This window comes from Phocoena sinus, chromosome 2 (assembly GCF_008692025.1).
Source record: "Phocoena sinus isolate mPhoSin1 chromosome 2, mPhoSin1.pri, whole genome shotgun sequence".
NCBI classification, from domain to species: domain Eukaryota; kingdom Metazoa; phylum Chordata; class Mammalia; order Artiodactyla; family Phocoenidae; genus Phocoena; species Phocoena sinus.
The window spans coordinates 143408062-143430997 of NC_045764.1; the positions used below are offsets into that span (position 1 = coordinate 143408062).

General features: G+C 35.8%; 2 protein-coding genes across 6 annotated transcripts in view; one reads left to right on the plus strand and one right to left on the minus strand.

Moving 5' to 3' along the window:
• The window catches only part of GPHN (gephyrin), a 636104-nt gene that overhangs the window by 586174 nt on the left and 26994 nt on the right, over positions 1 to 22936 (plus strand). For all 5 annotated transcript variants that reach the window (XM_032623646.1, XM_032623644.1, XM_032623643.1 and 2 more), the window contains one exon: positions 20789 to 20876. In XM_032623646.1, coding sequence (XP_032479537.1) covers positions 20789 to 20876 — 88 coding nt within the window. The remainder of the gene's footprint in view (positions 1 to 20788; positions 20877 to 22936) is intronic.
• On the minus strand, positions 6671 to 6949 carry LOC116749350 (protein canopy homolog 1-like). The gene is given in 1 exon segment (XM_032623648.1): positions 6671 to 6949. A coding segment is annotated over 1 exon segment (279 nt).

The window sequence follows — 22936 nt, forward strand, 5'->3', positions numbered from 1 at the left end:
CCCAAAAAATAATTTTTATTGTCACTCTCATTCGCTTCACACACAGTTAATTCTCCCAAGCCATCTTTCACAAAAGGTAAAATGTTTTTCCAGAGTAACATATATGCATTCTGGCACCTGGAAATTTAAGTACAAAATGACTCATTATATTGTGAGGAGCAGGATGGTGATGATTTTAAAGAATCTGTCCAGCTCATGAATATAAACCAATTAACATATCAAGTTCAATGCTTAAAACTACATCTCTGAGAGGTGTTGTCATGTGCAGTAGCAAAGGGAACAGAGTGAGGGACTCAGTTCTCAGTGGGTACATCTCTTCATGCTCCAAAAAGTACTAGATGGTCACAGCAGGTATTAAAAGAAAAAAAAAAACTACTATAATAAAACATGTCATGCATTTCTATCAGGCCAAAAGAAGTAGAGTAACAGAGTAAAAACTGGGTAGATTTGAGGGATTTAATCATTCAATAGATATTAACATCCAAACATTACACATTAACTTCTTAAATATTCCAAGCAGTAATTATGATTCAAATACACAAAATCCACTCAAAGAAATCTTTTTAAATAAAGTTCAACATTGATTAAATTTATATCATTCCTAAAACTGAGTTTTAACTATTGAGCTGTTTATATTTCTACATAAGTTTTGAAACAGCTTGGTGTAAGGTAGCTAACAAACTGCTGACTTGGACTTTCTAGGCTTTCAAGGCCTGAAAGGCTGGGAAATTCCCTTAATTAAGAAAAGAATTCCCCTTTCTGGAAAATTGCCATCAAGGAAGCCTGCCCCACTCAAATCACGCTGGGCTTGCTTGGTTCTGTCATAAATTGATGTTTTGGACTTAAATTGCCTGCTCCTGCTGCTGCCAATTTGTAAAGCTGCCTCTTTGCAGCGAAGCGTAAAACAGAAGGGGAACAGGCACGGAGATAGCAAATTGGATTCTTATAAAACTGACACTTTTAGCAGGAATTATCAAGATAGACTTAACAGAGCCCAGTGCCTTACATCCTCCAATTTGTGAACCAAACATATCCTAGCTTCCTAGTGCTTAATTTATAAAACTAGAAATTTCATATTATCACAATTTAGATCTGAATTTAAATGGTTCTTATCCTCTTTATAAACTGTCAGCTTCCCTTATGGAATAAAGTTTTAATTTTTAAGTCAACATAATAGATTTATTTTCTGATCATTTATCAACAGAGGTCTCTCATTTTCTATTGGTTAACCAAAAATATTTTTTTTACCATAAAAACATGTGTTTATTGACAAGAGATTCTTCCCATTCTTAATGACAGACTTTTTAGGGGCTACTACATTTGCCTTTTTTAATCCTTAAGAGCTGCTATTACAGTTGATGTTACTGTTTCTTCCAAGAATTACCTCTAGGTATTACTGTAATTTTTGAAATGTTTTTCTCATATGACCTGACTCCCATAAAGAGTAATATGTCCAGAAAGCCTTTCCTAATTATCCCAAACCAATTCTGATCATTCTGTTCCACTCAACATTTATAACATTTCTTTTTATATGTATTTTCACTTTAATTAATGTATTTTAAGTTCAATCAGTGTTAATTTATTTGCTCACTTTATTCAGTTTTCTAAATTTTGTCACATGTTTTCTGCACTGGTTTGTACATTTAAAGGCAGTGACCATACTTTGTTCTGTTTTATATGACTCCATAGTACCTGAAAACCCAGTGAGACTGAAGGAGGACTAAATGATGACTATATGTAGTATATAGTTTGATCCTATACATGAAGTAGACACCCAGAAAATATTTATAGTCCAGGAATTTATCCTTGACCTCTGAAGAAATTAGTATATGATTAGTTTATCCTTAACTTTTTTTTTGTTATCTTGGTATGATCAACTGCCATTATTGTTTTAGTCTCCAAATCCTAGAATTTTTTTCTCAGTCTCTTGCTGTCATCTTCACTCATCCTAAAATGATACAGCTCACAGTTGGTGTAACAGATGAAACAGGAAACTAATTAGCAGCTGTTGTCCATCTGTGTGTTTATATTAAATATGTTAAAATAAAACTGCATTTGCATTCTGAATACGCTAAGTCCATAAAATCTAATCTTGGGTAAAGGATCTGTCTTTGTTTTGACTTCTATAGTAGACTATGTGATAAAGCAAAAAAAAAGTTTATCCCAGAATCAGGATTACAGTAACTTAAGGCAGATACAATTTTTTCCACTTTTATTGAGATATAATTGACATCCAGCACTATATAAGTTTAAGGTGTACAGTATAATCATTTGACTTATAGTAGTTCTATATTTAGTTTTCTAAGGACCCTCCATACTGTTCTCCATAGGATTGTACCAATTTACATTCCCATCAACAGTGTAGGAGGGTTCCCTTTTCTCCACACCCTCTCCAGCATTTATTGTTTATAGGTTTTTTGATGATGGCCATTCTGACCAGTGTGAGGTGATACCTCATTGTAGTTTTGATTTGCATTTCTCTAATATTTAGTGATGTTGAGCATCTTTTCATGTGCATCTTGGCCATCAGTATGTCTTCTTTGGAGAAATGTCTATTTAGGTCTTCTGCACTGGGCATATATCCAGAGAAAATCATAATTTGAAAAGATACATGCACCACAATGTTCATTGCAGCACTATTTACAATAACCAAGACATGGAAGCAACCTAAATGTCCTTCGACAGAGGAGTGGATAAAGAAGATGTGGTACATATATACAATGGAATATTACTCAGCCATAAAAAGAACAAAATAATGCCATTTGCAGCAACATGGATGGACCTAGAGATTGTCATACTGAGTGAAATAAGTCAGACAGAGAAAGAAAAATATCATATATGATATCACTTATATATGGAATCTAAAAGAATGGTACACGTGAACTTATTTACAAAACAGAAATAGAGTCACAGATACAGAAAACAAACTTATGGTTACAAGGTGGGAAACATGGGGGAGGAATAAATTGGGAGATTGGGATTGACATATACACACTACTATATATAAAGTAGATAACTAATACGGACCTACTATATAGCACAGGGAACTCTACTCAATACTCTCTAATGACCTATATGGGAAAAGAATCTAAAAAACAGTGGATATATGTATATGTATAACTGATTCACTTTACTGTACACCTGAAACTAACACAACCTTGTAAATCAACTATACTCCAATAAAAATCTTTTAAAAATCATCTGACCACATTATGAAATGATTACCACAATGAATTTAGTGAACATCCATCATCTCGTATAGATATAAAAGAAAAGAAAAAAACATTTTTTCCTTGTGATGAGAAGTCTTAGGATTTACTCTCTTAACAACTTCCATGTATAATACACAGCAGTGTTAGTTATATTAATCATGTTGTATATTACATCCCTAGTATTTATTTATCTTGTAACTGGAAGTTGGTACCTTTCTACCACCTTCATCCAATTCCCCCTCGCCTCACCACCTGCCTCTGGTAATCAAAAGTCCAATCTCTTTTTCTATGGGTTTGTTTGTTTGTTTGTTAAGTGTAATTGACCTACAACACTATGTTAGTTCCTGGTATACAACATAGTGACCCAATATTTCTATACATTACAAGATGACCACCATAATAAGATTAGTTACCATCTGTTACCATACAAAAATATATTATTATTGACTGTATTCCCACACTGTACATTTTATCCCTTTGACTCATTTATTTTATGTTTGTACCTCTTAATTGCCCTCACCTATTACAGTCATCTCCCCCATCCCCTCCCCTCTAGCAACCACCTGTTTTTTCTCTGTATCTACGACTCTGTTTCTGTTTTGGTTTTTTTTGTTTGTTTTTTTATATTTTAAAATATTTAGATAATGCTATTACATATATTAATAAATATCAACCAAGCAGAGAAATAGGTATAAAAAATATAACCAGTTATTGACTTTTTTTTTTTAGGGCTTGCTTTAGTAAATCAAGTATTGATCTCTCCCATTTGGAGCTTTGCTCTATTCCACTCTCCACTCCTCAGTGAAATGGATTCATTGGTCTTAGCTTCTTCTTAGCAAATCGTAATCCACATAACAAAATATAAGCTGTTCATCTCAGCCAATTTGGTCTTTTCTTTATGAGAAGAGGCTCACAGAAGTCTTCCATGGAGACCCAAAGAAACCATCTCCTAAAAGTACGATTTGAAATCATCCACCTGAAACATGTCTTCTCTCCACATTATTTTAATAAGCATTATAAACCTCTCCCCACCTTTTCTCCGAGATTTTCTTCTGACCCAGAATTAGGTGCTTTTCATGGACTCTAAGAAACTTTTCTGCCACACCCTAGGTGTTGTTTTGTTTCTTTTTCTTCTTTTTTTCTTTTTCTGGCTTTTTGCTTTTGCTTTGTTTTTGGTCAATAAAAGTCATTAAAATGCAGGAATGTGTTTGGAGGCATGGCAAAGCCAGCAGTTAGCTACTCTCTCATTATTGTTCATTAGTAAAAGCAGCGCAGCCTCACCACACCCAGAGGGAAACTTAAGAGTCATCGCAGCCATAAGAAATGCAGTGGCTCACTCAAATGTAGTGTTAATCAGTAACTACAAACATTTACATGTGTTTAACAAGTTTGATCTGGAAATTAAAAAATTATCTAAGTCATGAGATATTGAAAATCTTGCAAGAGACAAGATTATTTTTACTGGGAAGTAAGAAAAAACTGAAAAGCCCTATTTAGCAAAACCTTAAGATATTCCCCATCAGAGGCAAGATATTTGGTTCTCTCCAGTCAAAGCAGAAGCCTCAATATCCATGAGAAACAGCCGTCAGTGTCAGTGGAGGGAAGGCATACCTCCCCAAGGTCCTTTAGGTGGGAAACAAAAGCCCAAAATCTCTTAAATTCTACGATTAGCATTAGTACTGTCTAGATGTGAGAATGTGTCAGATTTACCATTGAAGGTATGGAAGGACCGCAGCCAACACTTCTTCAATCACAAATGTTATGGTTTTCGAGGGAACTTCGTGCCAGTGTCTCTACATGTTCCCGTGAAGAAACAGTTTAGTGCATTTACCAAGGAAGCCTAAGTTAGGAAAATGTTTATGACTCATTTTTTGAAATGCTAAATTAAACTTAAATAGTTAAGTTTACTAAAGTTATAGGGCCTATGTTTTAAGTCACAATTTTACTACCCTACTGAAAAATGATGCTAATTTCTCTTTAATCCTATTTCCATTTTTTGTCATTTGCATGCAGTGCAGCCTCATTGGGTTATAATATGTAGGCTCTATACTACTTAGCCAGCTACAGACATATCAAAAAATCACAAACCTTCTCAGTTTTCCCAAATAAGTGGAATTAACTTTAAAAATGTAACTTTTAATAAGAGTTGAGGTGGGTAAAGGAGAAGAATGGAAACGTCTTTCTCTTCATTTTGGCAAATTTTTATAAATGTGAGAATTATTTCCTCCTGACGAGTCAGTTGAGTGGCTTAAGTAATGTGCTTTCTAGGCCATCAGGTAACATATGGCAAATAGTTTTTGTTTTGGGGACTTTGCTCTATTCTACTCTCCACTCCTCAGTGAAGTGGATTCATTGGTCTTGGCTTATTCTTAGCAAATAGAAATCCACATGACAAAGTATAAGCATCCTACCTAGTAAATTCTCAGAGACAACAATGAGAACTTCTTTAAAACAAGTGTAAAATAGGTCCTGACCTTTTAAATGATTAAAGTTATATTCCAATGAATGTAAACTTAACAGAGACAATGAAATCTCCAAGAGTTAGATTATTACTACACTCTGTTATTAACGTGGTCAAAAGGCTATTTTCCATAAGTTCCCACCTCTCCTTCCATCTCCACACCTACAAAAACATCCATAGAAAGAATGGTAGGTTGGTTAGTAGTAAAATCTACACGCTAAATGTTAGGTGAAAGTCTTTAAGAAACAAAGGCACGACAGGAGAGTTTGCAGCGAAACAAAACATGGCCATTGGTATCATCCTTTAAGACTACATGATAATAAATACATGAATAATAAATCAATTTTCTAAATCATTTGAATTCAGGATGTATGCATCAGAAAGGCCAATATAGTTACTGTTCCCTGTAAAAGTGCTCACTGCTTTTTATGCATTTAATTAAACTTTAGAAATTAAAAAGTTTTTAAACTTAAGGTTTCTAGAAATTTAAATTTCATTCCTGATATAAAGTGAGTTCGCTTCTTTCAATGATAGCCATGCAACCCAGAAAAATTAACCTGGAATTTGCAGCAATATGTTTTCTTAATTTCATGACTAATCAAGTATTTATGAAATCAAATCAAGTTTTTATCAAACAGAGCACTATACTTGTATATGTGCATGAAATATACGGTACACGTTATTAAATCCTTATTTCATTTATGAAATGTCTTCACTTTTTTCCTATTACTGAGTTAAATGCTTTCCTGCCAAGCCTGTTTGTATCAAAATCTACAAAGGTAATTCGTTTCATGCACTCCTCAGCTTCACCTATAGAAAGAATTGGGGCTCGTCATGATGCCAAACGAGATTTTCAATAAAATATCAAACATGAGACAATGCACTATGAACAAGAGACGTAAAGTTTCTTCTCATGAAGAAACATGAAGACAGAAATGCAGACATTGACCTTGGGGGCTGTGACTTGTCTCTCCTCTAGCTAGCAGCACCATCATTCCTAGAGTTCACTGTGATTAGTAGAAGTTTCACACAGACCTGATTTCTCGCTGCACAGCTTGTCAGCGAGGTAGTGTGCCTCCTGGGCCATAAGTGAGAACATTTCATCTTCGTACTCTTCCATTATAGTTTCACACGCGAATTTCAAATGTCTGTAAGCATCAGAATAAAAATAGAATTTTTAAAATTCTTTGTATATTTTGTCTCCTTTCCTTGGAGCAAATCTCTTGAAATTCTTCTCCTTAGTCACGGGGTCTTCTTCATGCTTGTAGTCCTTCATTCGCTCACACACTTTATCCAAGAGGTCTGTGAGGAATGCCTCTGACTGGGCTAAGGGAATCGAATCACACCTCTCGCAGGTGCAGCTGCGCTGCCTTTGGAACAGCTGGTGCCCGTCTCCGCGTGCCCCTCTCCCTCCGGAATCCAGCGAGGATTCAGAGGACCCTTTGGCCCATGCCTCTGTTTCTGTTTTGATATGTATGTTCATTTGTCTTGTTTTTTAGATTCCACATGTAAGTGGAATAGAGTAAATACTCTATTCCAAATAGAGTATTTGTCTTTCTCTGTCTGACTTAATTTCACTTAGCATAATACCCTCTAGGTCTATCCATGTTGTCACAAATGGCAAGATTCCATTCATTTTTATGGCTGAGTAGTATTCCATATACAGTATATACACACACCATCTCTTCTTTATCCATTCATCTATCAATGGACACTTAATTGCTTACGTATCTTCACTATTGTGAATAATGCTACAGTGAACGTAGCGGCACATATATCTTTTCAAATTAGTGATTTTGTTTTCTTTGGAAAACTACCCAGAAGTAGAATTGCTGGATCATATGGTAGTTCTATTTTTAATTTTTTAAGAACCTCCATAGTGGCCACACCAATTTACATCCCACCAACCCTGCACAAGCGTGCCCTTTTCTCCATATCCTTGTCAACACTTGTTATTTGTTGTCTTTTTTATAATAGCCATTCTGACAGGTATGAGTTGATATCTCGTTATGGTTTTGATTTGCAATTCTGTGATGATTAATTATGCTGAGCATCTTGTCATGTGCCTGCTGGCCATCTAAATATCTTATTTGGGAAAATATCTATTCAGGTCTTCTGCCCATCTTTTTTTTCAATTAATTTTTATTGGAGTATAGTTGCTTTACAATATTGTGTTCATTTCTACTGTACAGCAAAATGAATCAGTTGTACATATACATATATCCCCTCTCTGTTTGGATTTCCTTCCCTTTTAGGTCACCACAATGCATTGAGTTCCCTGTGCTATACAGTGTATTGTCGTTAAGTTACCTATTTTATACATGGTATCAATACTGTATATATGTGAATCCCAGTCTCCCAATTCTGCCCATTTTAAAATCAGGTTGTTTGTTTTTTTGATATTGAGTTGTATGAGCTATTTATATATGCTGTATATTAACCCTGTATTGGTCATATCATTTGCAAATATTTTCTCCCATTCAATAGTCTGCCTTTTCATTCTGTTGATAGTTTCCTTCTCTGTGCAAAAGGTTTTTAATTAACAAATATAGTCCCATTTGTTAATTTTTGCTTTTTTTTCCTTTACCTGGGGAAACATATCCAAAAGAAATATTGCTACAACCAATGTAAAACAGCATACCGCCCATGTTTTCTTCTAGGAGTTTTATGGTTTCTGGTCTTACACTTAGGTCTTTAATCCATCTTTAGTTTATTTTTGTATATGGTGTAAGAAATTAGGCAAGTTTGAGTCTTCTGCAAGTAACTGTCAAGTTTTCCCAACAACATTCATTGAAGAGACTGTCTTTTCTCCATTGTGTATTCTTGCCTCCGTCGTATATTAATTGACCATAAGTCTGGGTTTATTTCTGGGCTCTCTATCCTGTTTCATTGATCTATGGGTCTGTTTTTGTGCCAGTGCCATACTGTTTTGATTGTTGTGGCTTTGTAGTGTAATTTGCAATCAGGGAGCTTGATACCTCCAACTTTGTTCTTCTTCTCAAGATTGTTTTGGCTATTCAAAGTCTTTTGTGTTTCCATACAAAATTTTAAATTATTTATTCTAGTTCTGTGAAAAAAATGCCATTGGTATTTTGATAGGGATTACATGAAACCTGTAGATTGCCTTGGGTAGTATGGTAATTTTAACAATATTAATTCTTCCAATTCATGGACACAGTCAGTGTATCTTTCTACTTGTGTCATCTTTAATTTCTTTCATCGATGTTTTATAGTTTTCCAAGTACTGGTCTTTTACCTCCTTAGGTAGTTTTATTCCTAGGTATTTTTTTTCTTTTTGACACAATTGTAAATGAGATTATTTTCCTGATTTCTCTTTCTGATAGTTTGTTGTTAGTGTATAGAAACACAACAGATTTATGTATATTAATTTTGTATCCTGCAACTTTACTGAATTCATTTATTAGTTCTAACAGTTTTTTTGCTGGTGTCTTTAGGATTTTCTATATATAGTATCATGTCATCAGCAAACAGTGACAATTTTACTTTTTCCTTTCCAATTTGGATCCCTTTTATTTCTTTCTCTTGTCTGATTGCTGTGGCTAGGACTTTCAATGCTATGTTGAATAAAAGTGGGTATCCTTGTCCTGTTCCTGATCTTAGAGGAAATGCTTTCAGCTTTTCACCATTGAGTATGATGTTGGCTGTAGGTTTGTCATATATGATCTTTATTATGTTGAGGTATGTAGCCTCTGTAACCACTTTATTGAGAGTTTTTATTATACATGGATGTTGAATTTTGTCAAAAGCTTTTTCTACATCTATTGAGATGATCATATGATTTTTATTCTTCAGTTTGTTAATGTGGTGTATCACATTAATTGATTTGTGGATATTGGACCATCATTGCCTCCCTGGAATAAATCTTACTTGATCATGATATATGACCCTTTTAACATATTGTTGAATTCTGTTTGCTAATATTTCATTGAGGATTTCTGCATCTGTGTTCATCAGTGATTTTGGCCTATAATTTTCTTTTTTGTGTGATATCTTTGTTTTGATATCAGGTGATGCTGACCTCGTATATGAGTTCAGAAGCATTCCTTCCATCTCAGTTTTTTTGGAATAATGTGAGAAGTGTAGGCATTAATGGTTCTTTAAAAATTTGATAAAATTCACCTGTGAAGCCATCTGTTAATGGACTTTTGTTTGGTGGGAATTTTTTAAATTACTGAATCAATTTCATTACTGGTAATTGGTCTGTTCATATTTTCTAATTCTTCCTGAGTCAGTCTTAGGAGATTGTACGTTTGTAGGAATTTATCCATTTCTCCAAGGTTGTCCATTTTATTGACATATAATTGTTTGTAATAATCATTTATGAACTATTGTATTTCTATGGTATCAGTTGTAACTTCTTTTTCATTTATGATTTTATTTATTTGTGTCCTCCCTCTTTTTTTCCTGATGAGTCTGGCTAAAGGTGTACCAATTTTGTTTATCTTTTCAAGGAACCAGCTGTTAGTTTCATTGATCTTTTCTATTGCTTTTTTAGTCTCTATTTCATTTATTTCTCCTCTGATCTTTATATTTCTTTCCTTCTATTAACATTGGGTTTTGTTTGTTCTTTTTCTAGTTTCCCTTTAGGTGTAGGTTAGGTTGTTTATTTTAGATTTTTCTTGTTTCCTGAGATAGGCTTATATCACTATAAACTACCCTCTTTGAAATGCTTTTACTCTGTCCCATAGTTTTTGGTTGTTGTGCTTCCATTTTCATTTTTGTTTAGGTACTTTTTTACTTCCTCTTTGGTTTCTTCAGTGATTCATTGGTTATTTAGTAGCATATTATTTGGCCTCCACGTTTGGGGTTTTTTTTGCAGTTTTTTTCCTTATAGTTAATTTCTAATCTCATAGTGTTGTGGTCAGAAAAGATGTTTGATATGATTTCAGTGTTCTTAAATTTAATGAGCCTTGTTTTGTGACCTAGTATGTGTTCTATCCTAGAGAATGTTCCACATGCACTTGAAAAGTATGTGTATTCTGCTGCTTTGGATGAAATGGTCTGTATGTATCAACTAAGTTCATCAGGTCTAATGTGTCATTTAAGGCCAATGTTTCCTTATTAATTTTCTGTCTGGGTGATCTGTCCATTGATGTGAGTGGGGTGTTGAAGTCCCTTACTGTTATTGTGTTACTATCAATTTCTTTCTTTATGTTTGTTAATATTTGTTTTATGTATTTAGGTTCTCCTATGTTGGGTACATATATATTTTACATTGTTATATCTTCTTGTTGGATTGATCTCTTTATCATTATGTAATGTCCTTCTTTGTCTCTTGTAACATTCTCCATTTTAAAGTCCATTTTGTCTTGCATTAGTATTGCTACTTCAACTTTCTTTTCTATTTGCAAGGAGTATCTTTTTCCATCCCCTCCCTTTTGGTCTATGTGTGTCTTTAGATCTGAAGTCAGTCTCTTGCAGGCAGCATATATATGGTTGTTTTTTTTTTTAATTTATTCAACCACTCTCTATCTTTTGATTGGGGCATTTAATCCATTTACATTTAAAGTTATTATTGATAGGTGTGTACTGATTGCCATTTTGTTACTTGTTTTTGTAGGTCTTTTTTGTTCCTCTCTTCCTCTTTTGCTCTTTTCCCTTGTGATTTGATAACTATCTTTATTGTTATGTTTGGATTCCTTTCTCTTTTTGTATATATATCTTTTATAGATTTTTGGTTTGTACTTATCATGAGGTTTGCATACACATATACATGATTATTTTAAGTTGATGCTTTCTTAAGTCCAAATGCATTCTAACAACCCTGCATTTTTACTTTCCCCTACATGTTTAATATTTTTGACATCATATTTTATATCTTTTTGTTTGCATACCCTTAACTACTTACTGTGAATATAGATGATTTTACTACTTTTTTCATTTAAGCTTCCTACTAGCTTTATGAGTGGTTGGTTTACTACATTTACTGTATATTTGCCTTTGCCAATGAGATTTTCTGCTAGTCTTCAGGTCATTCTCATCGATAGTTTCTCTGTAAATTGTTGTGATTTTGGTGTGCCCATGGCAGGAGGTGAGCTCAGGGTCTTCCTACTCTGCCATCTTGGCCCTATTCCAGATAGAATTTTTAAAAAGCAGAGTCTGAACTGAAAGTGGACCCCCAATACCCACTGAAATCTGAGTAGATATAATAGTCAAAAGATATCATACCCTTTAGACATATTCCTCCTTCACAGAAACTGATTAGTATGCAAAGTCTTGAGAAAGCCACATTCATTTTGATAGATTTCTTTTGAGATATACTTCTTTCTCTTTTATCTACCTTTCTATTAACTTTAAGCTTTTTTGACATCTAATTAAGTTACAACTCTAGGAAGAGTTGTTATTATTATTGGTGACCATCTTCCAAGATGAAGGTGAATGTCACAGCTTGGGGGAGGAAAAATGCTTCTATTTTTTTCACTCAAGTCAAATAGTCAAATGTTCCTGGTGTCCAAAAAGTGAGAGGGAGACACGTGTGATCTACAAGCTGAGTATTATATTGCAATGCCTGCATCAGTTTCTCCATTTCTGGTTCAGTCTATATACGTGAAGAGAAAATAGTCATTGTGTTAATTATATAAATTTTGGTATTTCCATACAATACAATATCTTAGAATTGAAAGGAATTTCTGATGTTAGCTTCTCCAATATTTTACTCAGTGGAGGTGTTAGAGAAAATTTCTAACAGCTGGCCATCAGGTTTCTGTTTGATGCTTTTAGTGAGAAAGATATTATTTGCCTCATGAGGAGAACATTTATTGTTGGATGGCTGTTATGGCAAGGATGTTTTTCTATTACCCTGAGCCAAAGTCTTTATCCCTGTTTCTCTTATCCATTAGTTCTAATTCTGCCTGGAGCAACACCAAATAAATTGACTCCCTCTTCTACATGACATCCACTCAAAGAAAGTACTATTTATGATTACATAAATGTTAGTAGTATCTTCTCTTCCACCCACAGATAATATTATTTGCCCATAATATCATTATAGTTGTAAATATTGTACATTATTTATTCCCAAAGCTACTGTGGAGAGATTAATTTGAGGCCAGTGTTCATTCATTTATTGAGTGCCTACAATGTGCAGGGATTTGGTAGGTCAGTCAAGAAGCCTAGATAAAATGAGAACATGACTTGTGAGACAGTTATATATTATTGTATCAGTTTTATAAATTTGCCTTTTATCACAATTAGTTTCCTCTCTTTATCCTTTTTAGTTCTTTTGACTTTAAATTCCACTTTGACATTAAAATGCCATTCCTGCTTTCTTGAATATTTATATTAGCCTGGTGTCTTTTGGGCATACCTTTTATTTTTATTCTTTCATCTCTTTTAAGTGTATCCCTTATAAATAACATCCAAATGGGAATTGAGCTTTAAAAAACTCAATCTTGCATCTGCCTTACTGTAACCCTGATCCTAGCTTGACGTTCATTTTGCTTTACCATGAAGTTTGCTATATATTATTCTCTTGATATTTTTTCCTTCCATCTTACTTTATTTTTACTATTAATAGAACTTTGTTATTTCTTCTTTGTCCTTTTCCCTATTATTGGTTTGATCCAGGTGCTATTTTTTCCCTTTCACTCATTATTTTGGAAGGTGTGCTGTACTCTACCATCGCCCTCATGCTTTCTTTCTAATTTCTGATACTAATAATCAAATATTCATTTCTCCACTATTATATTTTTAAAAGGTGCTCACTATATCCCTCCTACAAGGCCTTCCTATTTCCTCCATGCACATCCTACACCAATGAGACTTTGAGAACACTTTTACTTCTCCCATCTCCTCCCACTCCCTCAACTTTTAGGCATTGCTGAGATAATGCTTTTAAATCTAGACTATTACTAAGTTTTCTCTTGCAGTATGTCTCTATAACTTCTAGGAAATCCATGTTTAGTACATATATTGTAATCCCCCAGTTTATTTGATTGTTATTCATTTAGATTTAGTTATATAGTTTATAAATATGTGTGTATTTTACTAGTGTTTTCTCTACTCTTCATCTTCCCCTATCTTGAGGTCTCTGATCTGGTTAATATTTTTCATTTAGAGTCATTTTTCCAGAACATTACTTGTTGATTTATTATCTAAATTTTTACATTTTCACAAATATTATTCTTCTGTCCTGACAGGTGAGTGGTGTCTGACTGGATATAGGATTTGGGGGTTGCAAGCCTTTTTTCTCAGAGTATGTTGATATTAATCTACTGTTTTATAGTTTTTAGTATTGTAGGTAAGAAGTCCAAAACCAGTATTCTTTTTTTCTTTGTTAGTAAATTTAATCTTTCTGTCTGACAGCTTGTAAGATATTCTCTTTATCCTTGAAATTATAAAATTTAACCAGGACATTTTTAGGTGTATAATTTTTTGTCAGTCTTACCTGGAATCTCCAAGCCAAGTCATTACAAATAAATGAAATTTTCCTCTATTTTCCCCTTCTATCAGTTCCTTTTTTCCCGTATGGGATTCCTATTAATAATATGTCAGTGTCTTGCTGTGTCTTCCAAATTTCTTATCATCTCCTGCATGATTTGTGTCATTTTATATTTTTGTACATCTCTTTGAGACATTTCTACTACTTGGTTTTCCATGCCACTAATTGAGTTTCAACAGAGACTATATTCACCTTCATCTACTAAATTTTAAATTTTGAAAATTATATTTTTTGTTCCAGAACATCCTTTTAAGGTTGTAAATGAATCTCCATTAGTGCTTTAATTGTGTGTTGTTTTTGTTGTTGTTAAAATTATCTATTTCCCCCAACATGTTGATTTCACTAAGAGCCATCCTAACTATCGTTCTTATTCTTCCACCCTCCAGTTGCTGGCAGCTTAAATTGCTGGTATTTTCCTTTACCTACTGAGAGTTGTATTCACCCTCAGCCCTCAAGAAGCTGCTAGGGTGCCATAGACCTGACAGGAATGTAGTTATAGTGGAAAAGAGGATCAAAGTGGTAAAAGTCATGGAAGTCACAACTCCTGAATTGGCAAAGCAGCAATAGCAAGCTGCCAGTCTTCTATTGAAGCCTCTGTGCTTCCTGGACATTTAGTTATGAAGGTTTGGGCTTTCCCAGTTGTTAGGGATAGGGCAGTCATAGTATTTTTTAAGTAGACTTCTGGGTCAACTTAAAAATAATACCTTTGTGCTTAAACTGCATCCCAATCAGCTTCTAGTGCTTTAAATCAGTGAATGTTAGACATGGAAAGGACCTAGTCAAAATGTTCTCATTTTACAGATAAGGATAATGAGACCCCAAGAAATGATGTTCATTTTTCAAAGTCATCTCAGCGGTAGAGACAAAACTGGATTCTAGGCCCTGACACACTCAGGCTTCAGTTGACAGTTCTGTTTTCTGTCACCGAGTACTTAAATTTCTAGCATTTAGCACTAAATCAATACTCTTATAGAATGTTTTCATATAATATTGTACTCTCAGAGAACCATGGGTAGGTACTTATTTCAAGTGAAAATGGATGAAAGTGTTAGTAAATCAAGATTAATGCTAGTATTAGATTTATCTTTAAAGAAATGGTTAATCACCTTTCAAATCTAATTAAAACTGCAGTTTTTAATGAAGAAAGAATTAAATGGTATCACAATATCCCTTTAAGATCTGCTGTTCTTTGAGAAAAGGGAAGCTACTGGTATATACCTAGAAAACTTGCTAATCTGCTTAATTGAACATCCCTTCGAGTGGCAATGGTGAGAAGATATTTCAAATGTAAAAAATACAAGTTATTGGTTTTTGATCGTCATATTTGGCATACACAAATAATATTTACATACTTAGATAAAAATGATAAATAACTTTTCTGACAATGTATATAACAAAGTGTCTTTCACAGTGTGAATACTACTGTAGTTTAAAAGAATAGTAGAGTGAACATAGGTGACCTTGAACCTGTCACTACCTCTGTGAATTTCATTGACCTCTCTTGCCCTGCCTACATCATAGAGTTGTAAAATTAACACATAAGTGTGACAGTGTATTGTTCTTTTAAAACAAGAGAATTATTGTCATTAATTTTATTTCTTAAATATCAACTGATCTTATATATAGGAAGTAATGTCATATATAAGACATATAAGGTCATATTATGTTTTCATTTTACTCTCCTATCGTTGCGAAAATTAATATGCTATGCTCTCTATTTAACAAAACTGAGAAAATCATGATTTTTATCCTACTATAATGTCCATGATTATAATCCTTGCTACCTATTTTTTATCATTATTCAGAGTAATCTCTTAGTCTTAGAAGCAAACTCAGTTTTTAGTTCTTAAAAGTGAAATGGTTGGGGGGATGGAATATGAAATAAATATGGGAAAATATTAGCATTTGTCAAATCTGAGAGATGGATACATGGGTGTTATACTGTTATCTTATGTGAGAAATATTTCATCATTTAAAATATGAATCACAAAAAAAAGAGAGGAAATTTATGACTTGTGAGCAAGCCCTAAGTTATGTTTAATCAAAATCTTATTTAGTTTTCATCTGAATATAGGATTCAGAACTATGTTTGTTTCATTCTGCAGAACTAACATGTTCACAGATGCATTTTTCTTGTCATCCCAGACAGATCTTCTCCTGCTGCCTTAGCATCCTCTGTTTTATGCTTTTGCATAATGGTCCATTCTCATGAGAGTTTTCCTTGTATGACATATCATATGCCTGAAAAAACTAGACAGTCACTCTGCTTAGGCACTCGACAAGGAAACAGAGGTTCTAGTCCTAGCTCTGCCACTTACTGCTCCGCCTAGCCTTTAATATGCTACTTTGCCTCTCTGAATATCACTTTCCTTTTCTGTAAAATAGGCATAATCACACTGTTCAATCTACCTCAGAGATTTATTGTGAAATAATAAATGGAGTTATATCATGCAGTATAAGTGAAGTTACAAATCCTCTGACAGTTGCCATACATTGGTCCCTGTAAGCTATGATCTCTTACTAGGTCCCACACACCAGAAGTATGCAACTGAAAGTAGAGTTAAAGAGATGGGCAGAGGGAGATAGAGAAGGGCAAGCCCCAAAGAGTGCTCCCAGCTCTGCTACTGAACACAATGACCCCCAAAGACCTTTCCGGTTTTAAGATTTGGTGATTTTGTGGATCCATCAGCCACAGAGAAGAAAGCAGCATTGAGTGTATTCTTTGAAACATAATAAATTATAGTAAGGACTTGCTTGATATAAAATTCCTTTTAGTTTATTTCTGCAAGTTAGAAAATATCATGTGAAGAGTTGATGACTCTGCAGTTTTACAAAATAGGAAAAAGTCTTTCCCAGATAATATGAAAACAAGGAATAAGGGGGAAAAAAAATCACTGAAAAGTATGTTTATTTGCAGCCATCAGCTAGCCTGTCCCAGGAACTTTACCCACCTACAAAGATGTTGATGTGTATGTCACTGCTGCTTTGTTTCCAGTGACTTTGCCATAATCCTGTAGAGTTGACAAGCTATAAATTAAATATTGTAAGATTGGTAGAATTAGCAAATGTCTCTTATACTAACACAAAATTATATGTTGTGTTGATAATAGTCATTGTCCCTTCACCTGAATCACATCCCACATCACCCTGTGTTTGTGATGTTTTTCCCATTTACTCCATAGCCAACAGTTTGGCTCAGCTTAATGATTCAGCAAGGCAAGGGGACCAGAGTGCTGGGCATGCAGTGATCAGGAATCCATCACATACATATCTTATAGTATTTCAGTACAAAAGAGTAATTTGTTATCTTTTTCCCTAAAGCTAAATGAAAAAGATTGATGAAAAATCTGTTCAAAATACATAGTTCAAAAATACACCCTATTTTTAATATAATTCTTCCAAGATGTTTGCCCAACCAAATTAGCTTCAAAATTCATGTCAGGGATTTTTTTTTAAGTTTTTTTTTTTTTTTTAATGTTTTACACATAGATCCGACCTTCATTGAACACCTGGGTATCTTTTTGGCTGCGTAAGCAATTAACTAGATGATTTCAAAGGATCTCTTTGTTATAGATTGAACCTCATGTGAGCCATTTTTCAAACTTTTATTGTTGTCTCCTTGGGAACTTGCTCACCAAAGCCAAACAACCTCTGGTACACTCATGGACAGGCCAGTGCTTGAGGAGCAGGAGAATTTTATCTAGAGTCAGTAAGAGAACCTAATAGTAAATGGAACTATTCAGGCTGGAACCAGGCCTAGCTTATTTATTGAGCCCTTTGGGCTTTTCACATACAGTTCTGTGAATGTATTTGAGGTCCAATCTATGATTTTCTTCTGTGTTAGTCATAGATATTCTCCTAAATAAAAACAGTCAAATATGCTAAAGTTGAACTCTGCCAGGTTGTTAGGTTTGTATGATAACTTTTGTCAGTACCACAGTAATGACAACAACAACCAACCTTTCTTATAAACTCAGTTTGTACCAGGTACTATCCCACAAACATATATATTATGTTACTTAGCCCACATAACAACCCTATACTATCCCTACTTTACAGATGGAAAACTAAGGCAAAGAAAGGTTTAGCAACTTGTCCAAGGTTCTACATCTAGCAGGTAGTAGCACCAGGATCTAAACTCAGGCAGTCTGACTCCAGAGTTCACACTCTTAATCTCTGTAATGTGCCACCTCCCAACTTTGTCTCCTGAAGAGCCTCTCCGGTAGATCTCAAGTTCCTCTCCTTACCTCTGTCACCCCGGATAAAATTTGTGCTAGTTACAAATCTCCTCCTCCTCCTCCTTTTCCTCTCTTCCTCCTCCTCCTTCATCTCCTCTCCCTCCTCCTCATCCTCCCATGAAATAGTGCATCAAGGGAAAAGGATATGAACAAACTTCACTACCATGAGAGATTTGGGAGAACATATGCTATGCCATTGAGACATCATTTGATTTCAAGTTAACAAAAACCTGCTGATTCTAGTTTAAGCAAAGGGGGGGATTTATGGGAAGATTTATGGGAAGAGTTGTCTCCTGGAGCACAAGACCAAGAATATGCCTCAGGAAGGACTAAAAACAAGAACTAGAGCATCAGAAGCCAGGATTGTTCCCTTTTTAAATGTACATGTTAAATGTCTATGGAGGGCTTCCCTGGTGGCGCAGTGGTTGAGAGTCCGCCTGCCGATGCAGGGGACACGGGTTTGTGCCCCGGTCCAGGAAGATCCCACATGCCACAGAGCGGCTGGGCCCGTGAGCCATGGCCGCTGAGCCTGCGCGTCTGGAGCCTGCGCTCCGCAATGGGAGAGGCCACAGCAGTGAGAGGCCCGCGTACTGCAAAAAAAAAAAAAAAAAAAAAAATGTCTATGGAGGAGAAAGGGAAATACCTCCCTTCTACACAGGGTAAAAAGTTCTTAGAAAACAAGGGTTTAGGCTGAACAAATATTCCTCAAAAGGCACCTTTTCTGTACTCCATCATTTGAAGGTAAATGCAAGTGCAGTGCACATTGCCCAGTAGCTTTGTATGCATTTAAAATTGTGACTAAACAGTCCCTTTCAGCTATTGCCTGATTTCCTATCTCTCCAGAAACCCTGATGGTTGGCATTTTGTTTTTTTCTCACTTGATTAATCTCAGGTTAGGCCTTTGCAACCCTTCTAACATCAATAGGATAAGCCTGTTGATTTCACGCCATCCTTCCTCCCAGGCCTTCCATCTGTACAATCAGAGCAGGCCTGGTGCACTTGTCTTTTCAGTTGACTGTGAGGAATCTCACTAATTTCAATCCCTAACATTCACCCTGTCCCTTTATCCTCTCAAAATATCTCATACTGTCTCTGCCTTCCTTGTTCTTTTTTTCTCTACCCTTTTCCCAATAAACACCTACTGGCTCTTTATATTTTTAGGGACCCCCCCCACCCTTTTCCCATTAGATGAAGTTCAAATTCTTGACCTTGAGAGCCCTCCAAAATCATGCCCTACACTACCTATCCCAGCCGTTCCAAGTCAGATCCCTCACCCAAGCAGTTCATTTTCCCCATTCATCGAGAACACCACAGGCTCCATCACAGTCCGATCCTCTTGCTTACAAGGCCCTTTCCCATTCCTTCCCACCTGTAAAAATTCAGCCCATTTCTCAAGGCCTAACTAAATTAAGTCATATTCCCTCTAAAGAGTCCTAAGTCTCCAACACCTAGGGCGATCGACTGTCCTGGTGTGCCTGAAATTTCCTAGGAAGTGTACTGTTCAGCGCTACATCTGAGATACTCCTAGGAAGTGTAACTTTCAGCGCTACATCTGAGATACTCCTAGGAAGTGTAACTTTCAGCACTACATCTGAGATACTCCTAGGCAGTGTACTTTTCAGCGCTACATCTGAGATACTCCTAGGAAGTGTACCTTTCAGCGCTACATCTGAGATACTCCTAGGAAGTGTAACTTTCAGCGCTACATCTGAGATACTCCTAGGCAGTGTACCTTTCAGCGCTACATCTGAGATACTCCTAGGCAGTGTACCTTTCAGCGCTACATCTGAGATACTCCTAGGAAGTGTAACTTTCAGTGCTACATCTGAGATACTCCTAGGCAGTGTACCTTTCAGCGCTACATCTGAGATACTCCTAGGAAGTGTACCTTTCAGCGCTACATCTGAGATACTCCTAGGAAATGTAACTTTCAGCGCTACATCTGAGATACTCCTAGGCAGTGTAACTTTCAGCGCTACATCTGAGATACTCCTAGGCAGTGTACCTTTCAGCGCTACATCTGAGATACTCCTAGGCAGTGTAACTTTCAGCGCTACATCTGAGATACTCCTAGGCAGTGAACCTTTCAGCGCTACATCTGAGATACTCCTAGGCAAACTGGGATGGTTAGGCAGCCTATCCACACCTCACTGTCTCCCCTCATTATACTGCCTTGTTGAGTAAAAAGCCTGTGAAAGTACCAGTAACTACTATTTCCACACTTACAAGTTTCTTTCTCCACAATGAGTTATGCTTTTACTGTGCAGAGACCTTTTTGATTCCCACTTCATACAGACTTTTGTGCTGAACTCATGTTAATGCCTACTCGTTGAATAGGTGGTCTAGTTTTTAGTTGGCACTATATTTTAAACCTTTTCCTTGTGTGTTAATTTATTTGTCTTTATTTTTTTTCCAGCCCAGATGACTTACTCAATGCCTTGAATGAGGGTATCAGTCGTGCTGATGTCATCATCACATCAGGGGGTGTGTCCATGGGGGAAAAGGTATGAAAAAATGAGGTTCATGAAGTATGCAGTTGATTAACAGTGGTGTGGTAGTCATCTGGTATCCATAACCAGACTCCCACAAAGCTGAAAATCCACAGGGCTTCAGAAATTTCTGGGCATTCTAAAAGGTATGCAGTGCAGATAAGTCAGAGAGCTTACCATCTCAAATTAAATCCAGGAGTGAAGGTGTTAAAATGTAGATAGGTATTCTCTTCATAGCAGACAGATTGCTGGGTCAGTCTTCCCTCAAAGTCTCCTAGAGGTCTTGAGCCCTGGGTAGAGCAGATTGCTGCAGTCCTCTCCCAAGATCACAAAGGCTAGGCTGAGGTCTGCATTGTAGCAAAGCTATAAGAAATACTTTGCAACATGTCTGTTATCATTACCATCAAACTGCCCGATGTGCTCTGAGCATCATGAGGGCAAACCCTGAAGTTAAGAGTACTTAAATTTTAAATTTCTTATTTCCAGGGAGTATTTCGTATAAAACTTATCTTGGTTGCTAATGAACTTAATTATGGGACAGTACCTATTTGGCAGAGCAGAAGTTTGCTTTTCCAGTACTTCTGAAGAGGCAACAAGCTTATAGCTTACATAGGCTTGGCAATTGTGGCTCAATTATGGTAAGAACAGAACACTTCTGGACCTTAACCTTCTTTATTAGTGCTAACAAAGATGTCATTTATCCCAGGGATTTGCTCACAGGTCAACAGCCAGTATAGTAAAGCATATTGGTTTTCTTTTTTTACTCTCTGTGTGGTAAGATACTTACACTAAACCTTTAATTTACTAGGAAGGAGATTTTTAGGAACTGAGCATCCCAGAGTATTCCATAGGAGCTAATAATTGTCCTTCCTAACTCCTTGAGGGGGAATCATATGAAAGAAGAACCAGGAAGAAAGAGAGAAAGCATCAATGCAGCAAACTCCTGCCAGCCTGCAAATTCTAGTCCCCAAAAGAATTCCAGTGTACCTCAGTAGCAGAAAGAAAGAAAAGTGTAAGAGAGAGAACATCTGCTTCAGCCCAAGGGCAGAGCCTGAAAACCAGTCACTGAAAAGACAGGGAAGTTAGTCAAGGAAAGATCCAGAAGCATTATGTAGCACACATGAATTTTAAGTGCAGAAACTCAGGTACACAAGAAATTTATTTATGTGATTCAACTTAAATTCTACTGTGAGTACCTATGCTACAGAACTGGCAGGAAATTTTGTTTAAGCCACTATAGGACTAATTGCCTCCAAAAATTATGCCAAAGAACTGGGAGGGGCTTAAGAGGCAACAGAGCATCAAGGAGACACATCTGGTCACCAGTCTTCGCTGGACACATCTAGAGTGTCCTTGTCATGCCATTAGATCTCAGATCTTTGTTCTTTTGGGCCATGCTAATAGCACTGGGATTATGGGGAGACTGGGAGTCTTAGGGCAGAGGAAAGGGGCCCCTGCTGCTTGTGGGACCCACAGACCTCTATCCTCTTCTCAGCCAAGGAGAAATGACTCTTCCATAGTTGCTTCCCTCAAAATCTCTCCCCACCCCCACCTCCTCCTGTTTCACATAGCCTTTGCAAAGAGTTTTCATTTTTATAAAACACCAAAAGTTTCAAGTAAACAGTATTTGCTTTCTGCCCTAAAAACTAAAGGATTGTGTGCATTACTATAAATTTTCCACCACCTACTGAATTGTAAAATAGCTCAAAGACAATGAAACGTGTAGATAATCGATAAGGATACGCTAGACTGGACATCAAATAATTGTTTCTTCCTATTTCAAGGTCTCTTAATTTTTCCTAACAGTGTCTCCCCCACCCCATATGATCAAAATAATCACAAAGATCATTACTGATCACAGAAAAGGACTGGTCTCATAGGTTTGCCCTGATTATTTAGCAACAAAAGTATTAATTAACCATATAGGTCTCCTTGAGTTTGTTTTACACATCTACAGCCATATAGCAATAGAATATTAAAATTAATGAACAATATTCCAAACAAATAAATAATGTGTTACAATATTTTTTATTTCCCTTAACATTTCATTTAGTCCCATGGTTTTCTTGTTCTGC